This window comes from Orycteropus afer, unplaced genomic scaffold (genome assembly GCF_000298275.1).
Source record: "Orycteropus afer afer isolate SDZICR_OR568_19922 unplaced genomic scaffold, OryAfe1.0 scaffold00345, whole genome shotgun sequence".
Classification (NCBI taxonomy): Eukaryota; Metazoa; Chordata; class Mammalia; order Tubulidentata; family Orycteropodidae; genus Orycteropus; species Orycteropus afer.
Window position 1 is genome coordinate 724689 of NW_006921932.1, and position 6000 is coordinate 730688.

Genomic DNA, 6000 nt, shown 5'->3' on the forward strand with positions numbered 1-6000 from the left:
ACAGAAAATATATGAGTGGATGGCTTTAACAAACAGGAGTTTATTCTCTTAAGTTTTGGAGGCTAGAAGTCTGAATTCAAAGTGCCAGCTCTAGGGGCTAGATGAAGCCCTTGACCTTGGCTTTAGCACTGCCTCTTGATTATGGCCCACTGGAGCTGAAGGCATCTCTAAACTCAGGCAGCTGCTGGCTGCTGAGGCTCACAAACCCAAGATTGACAGATAAAATGACATAGTTCCGAGATTTGCAGACAACATGGCACGCCACTAGTTCAAGTCCATTAACAGTCTCAAGATTGGCAGACAACATGGGAGGCCATTGAGATGAAGACTCGGCTACATGCAAGGTCCAAGCATGCCAAAAAAACTCAGAGACCTTTCTCAATGCTGCTGCTTATATACTGGAAGCAGATCACATCCCTAAGGCAGCTACTTAGCTGCTCCAGTAGATTCCACCATGAGTTGATTGCTAGCTGTCCAACCACTCAAAACCAGGCTCAGTTAAGTTGACACACAACTTCCCTACCACACTCATTTTACTTTTTTATTAACTTAATGTAGGGTACTTTGGTTACTTCCAATTCTCTGTTAACTATAAACATCATTGCATATCCCCTTCTGAACTTAGGGCAAAGTTTATCTCAGAAAAATATTCTTTGGAGTGAGAATATTGGGTCATTTCCATATGAGTTTTTACTAAATACCAGATGTTTGCTTTCCAGGTGGCCACACTTACCAGTAGTGTCCAAAAATTCTCATTTTTGTACATCCTTGTTAACATTTGGTATTATCGTTTTTGTAATTTTGCATTCTAGTCAAACCAAGACACCAAACTCACTGCCGTTGACTCGGATCCAACTCATAGTGACCCCTCCTTGGGTTTCCGAGGTGGTATCACTATGGAAGTAGATTGCCCAACCTTCCTTCCAAGGAGTGGCTAGAGGGTTTGAACCACCATGCTCCTGGTTATCAGTCAGATGCCTTAGGCACTACACCACCAGAGTATTCCCTTGGATTCTAGTGTTACTGTTGTGTTGCCATGTGCCTTCGAGTCAGCCCCAACTCACAGCGACCCCTCCTTGGGTTTCCAAGGTGGTATCACTATGGAAGTAGATTGCCCAGTCTTCCTTCTGAGGGGTGGCTGGTGGTTTGAACCGCCAGCCTTCTGGTTAGCAGTCAAGTGCCTTAGGCACTATGCCACCAGAACTCCTTGCATTCTAGTAGGTTGATTTTCCCATCCATTTCAGCACATGTATTATTTGTTTGAATTTTTCTGAATACTGCTGAGTCTGAGTATCTCTTCATACACTTGTTAGTTGTTGTAAACTTTTGTGTGAATTGCCTGTTTATATCTCTTACGAGCTTTTCTATTGAGAATCTTTTTTTTATTGTTGATCTCTGACTTGAATATGCTTAATATTAATCCCTTATCATTTTAAGATATTGCATATATATCTTCTCTCAATCTGTATTCTGTTAATTTGCTATGTTGACAGATGTCCTCACTGAAGAAAAAAATCATTAATGTTGATATCATTATCCATTGATTTTTTTCCATCATTTGCTTGTGCTTTTGGAGTCTTGTTTAAAAAGTTGTTCTTCATGCTCAGGACTTGAAAAAGACATGAATGTGCTTCTATTAACTTTATTATTTACCTTGTTTTAAGTCTTTAATCCATCAGGAGTCCACCTTTGTGTTTAATGGTAGGGATCCAGTTTTTCTCCATATAATGAGCCAGTTTTCCCAATGTTACGTAAGGAACCTAACCTCCGATTCTCCATTGATGTGTGATATCACCTTTATTAGATATCAAGACCAAATATACCTCAGTCTGGTTCTGAATTCACCTTTGTTGTTGTTGTTGTTAGTAACACACTATTTTTATTTCTTTGTTTTTGTTGATAGCTGTTAGAACAAGTTCACTGCTTGGATTTTTGTCCTTGTAATTATTTATTGACTATTATTCTTCTGTATAACATTTTAGAGTAAACTTGAGTTCCTAAAAAAAAAAAAAAATCACTGGAATTTTTAGTGGGATTGCATTAAACTTATATATTAAAACCAAAAAAACCAAACTCATGGCCTTGGAGTTGGATCCAACTCATAGTGACCCCTCCTTGGGTTTCCGAGGCAGTATCGCTATGGAAGTAGATTGCCTAACCTTCAAACTTAATAGATTAGTTTGTGAAAAAATTAATATTGTCTTATCTGTGACCATGGTGTATTTCTCCATTTTTTCTTTTTTCTTTTTTCAGCTCTTTTACTTATCTAGTAGAGTTTTAGGAGCTCTGGTGATGTAGTGGTTAAAGCATTTAGCTGCTAACCAAAAGGTTGGTGGTTTGAACCCACCAGCTGCACTGTGGATGAGAGATGAGGCAATCAGCTTCTTTTAAGATTTATAGCCTTGGCATATGAGTTGAACATTACCTGAAGTAGATACACTCCTTGGAGAGAACAATCATGGGAGAAAGAAGGGCAGTTTAATAAGCACAGGGAGACAGCTCAGGGGGCAGGGGTGCATGGGGAGGGATGGACACAGGGAAGAGGTAATTATCGGGAGGAGGTGGGAGGGGCACTGTTGCATTGGGGTAAATTGCAGTCAATATCATGAGACAAAGTGTATGTGAACTGCTGTATGGAAAGTGAATTTGCTCTGTAAACTTTCACCCAAATCAATTAAAAAAAAAAAAAGCATTAGGCACTATGCCACCAGTGCTCCTATATATATATATACACATACACACACACATACACACTTTATTTGGTATCAAATTTGGCTCTAAGCTTCTGGTTGCGGGTTGGAGGAGGCTAGGAATCACAATCATTAAAATCATTGTTATTAAAAAATAACGACACGTTGCTTTATTATGATGAAGGAAGAAGCATGTGAGTTACTCAGCAATACATTTCTTCTCTGGTACTATAATCTAAGACAAATATTCTCAAATGATTTGATATTAGAGGCATCAAGTGGTGTGGTAGACACTGTCCTCACTAACATGTCTACAGTTAGTAGGAGTGAATGTCACATACCTGCTTCTTGCAGGGATCCTCATTAAAGTTAGTGAAGGTGTGGTGGTTAAGTTTGTGTGTCAGCTTGGCTGGGCCTGGTTGAGTGGCTGGGCAGCTGGTGGTAGTTATTCCCCATGATGAAACTGGCAATCAACTCCATGGTAGGATCTACCGCAAGTAGCTGAGTAGCTGCTTTAGGGATGGGGTCTGCTTCCCGTATATAAGAAACAGCTTTTGGAATAGTCTCTAGCTTTTGGCATGTTTGAACCCTGCAAGTAGCCATGTGGTTGTTCAGTAGCCTGCCATGCTCTACCGACCTTGGGACTTTCAATGGACTTGAATTAATGGCCTGCTGTGTGGTTTGGTTACATCGGGACTGTGACTTTTTGCTTGTCAGTCTCAGCAGCCAGTAGCTGTCTAAAGAAGAGCCTCTAGCTCCAGTGGGCTGGGAGCAGGAGGCACAGAGCTAAAGCCCAAGGTTAAGCGGCTTTAAACCGCCCCTAGAACCTGACACTTTGAACTCGGACTTAGTGCATCCAAACTGTAAAAGAATAAACTTCTGTTTGTTCAGCCATCCCATTTGTGGTATAGTCTTGTCAGAGTGGCACTAGGTAACCAGAACAGAAGGATTTCAGAATGTATAAATACACTGTAACCTAAAGACTTTATGTGATCCAAGGATAGAACTTAGAGTACCTTAGAGAAGTAGACGAATACCATGCCACTAATGTTCTCTAAGGAGCTCTGGTAGCATAGTGCTTAAGGCACTTGACTGCTAACCAGAAAGCTGTTGATTCAAACCCACCAGCCACTCCTCGGAAGGAAGATGGGGCAGTCTACTTCCGTAGTGATACTGCCTCGGAAACCTAAGGAAGGGTCACTATGAGTCGGGTCCAACTAGACGGCACATAACAACAACAACAACAATGTTCTCTAATTATTTCTTGAAGCCAAAGTTGTGTAGTAACAGATAATTTGAAGTCACAATGTGTGAAAAAGAAATTACTCTGGTACTCTTTATTGCTGATTAAAGTATATAAAAATTCTAGGTTCAAAGGTAATACAGATGGACTTTGTGTACCCAACCCATTCAGCACTGATACTAGCATTGGATATCAAATTTATGTGCGATTAGGCTATTGTTATGTTCCACATATTGAATATTATTTTAGAAGTATCAATAGTATTTGACATTTTTATTAATTTTACGTTTCCTCTGGCCCTCTCACTAAACTTAATAAATATTATGGCTTACACTCCTTAATGCCAAAAAAAAAAAAAAAAGAGATTTATAGCCATGGAAATCCAGTGAGCGTTGCTATGAGTTAGAATTGACTCGATGACAGTGAGTTTGGTTTTTTGAGTAGAGTTTTAAATTATTCTCCATAAGTCTTTTGCTTTTTTGTTAAGTTAGTTATGTTTTTGAAGCTATTGTGAAGAATACCTTATCTCCTATTATATTTTTTAATTGCATATAAAGGAGCCTCTTGAAACACCCCTCTCCCATATATTGTTATGGAAATTTTCAAACTTAAAGCAATGTTTAAAGTTTTCTGCAGTGAACACACAAAGAGCCACCCCTACATTCTACATTTAACATTTTGCAATACTTCATTTATCACCTATCTATCTGTCCCTTCAATCCACCTTACTTTATTTTTTAAAAAAAAGGAAGTTGTAGATATTGATACACTTTTCCTATCCACTTCAGCACATGTATTATTACAGTATTTGCTTATAGTTTTTGTTTTCTTTTGAGGTAAAATTTGTATATAGTGAAATGTACCATTTGAAGAGTTAATATATATAGTTGTGTTAACCAAGCCTTTATCAAGATACAATATGTTACCGTTACGTCAGAAAGTTCTCTCATTTTTCTTGCAAAGCTCTACCTTCATCTCCTCTCCACTCACAAAAAGGGGGAAAGAGAATATGAAAATAAAGTGGTGAATAGAGGAGAGAAGAAATGACTAGAGACAAAATAAAGATTTATAAGGGAAAAAGGATCTTATAAACAATTACATATTGACATATCTGAAATGCTTCTCTGTTTTTCTTTTTTTTTGTTTTAAAGTTGAGAAATTAAGAAAATATTTTGCCTTCTCTCTTCATGGCTGTCTTTAATGGCTATCAAAAACCAAAGGGGTCATACATTGGATTATAATGATCTCCTCTAGACATTTTCCTTTGAAAAGTTTAGAACACAAGAGGAAGAGAGCAGAGAGTAGAGTGTATGGTGATATGTGTTTGAAAGAGGCAGTGTCTCCTAGGGATTTTATAACTCATTCATGTCTGCTTTACCATAAAGTGACTCTTAAGTATGATGAAATTTAAAGGACTCTCAGATCATCCTTAAAGACTTCTTCTTTTTTTTTTTTTTTGATTGCCTCATATTTAGCTTTTTCCTAAAACCAAGTACCTCTGGTGACAGTTTTCAAAGTGGCAGTATTCCACTGGCAGCTGAACCCCTGGAGAACAGACCTGTATCCAATTCAGCAGAGCCTGACTTGATCAACTTTACGGATTTACCAAAACATACCCAGACCATAACTGAAGAAACGAGCTCTGCAGTTGAATCAAGGTACCATAGGGTACAAAGAATTCTTTGTATTAAACTGGGTACCCTTGTAAAAATGCTACCTTTAATGACAACTATTCTCATGTAGGCATAAATTCTCACATTTTAAAATATTTAATCTTAAATTTTTACTACCACAGATTGTTTAAATAGCAAATTTACGAATCTGATGATAAATGATTTTTGAAACTAGGTTTAATATTTTATGTTGGTCTTGTACAAAATGAGTTTCTCAGCAGAATAAAATATCCTTTAATATGTTGTTGTTGTTGTTGTTATGTGCCGTCGAGTCGGCCCCGACTCATAGCGACCCCTCCTTGGGTTTCCGAGGCAGTTATCACTACGGAAGTAGGATTGCCCAACAGTGGCTAAGACACTTGCCTGCTAACCAGAGGGCTGGCGGTTCAAACCC

The 6000-nt window shown here is 38.3% G+C and overlaps 1 protein-coding gene across 1 annotated transcript in view; it reads left to right on the forward strand.

The window, feature by feature from the left end:
- The window catches only part of DENND4C (DENN domain containing 4C), a 122831-nt gene that overhangs the window by 100182 nt on the left and 16649 nt on the right, over positions 1 to 6000 (forward strand). Inside the window, exon 26 of the mRNA XM_042782498.1 lies at positions 5409 to 5591. Within this exon, the coding sequence (XP_042638432.1) occupies positions 5409 to 5591 (183 nt within the window). The remainder of the gene's footprint in view (positions 1 to 5408; positions 5592 to 6000) is intronic.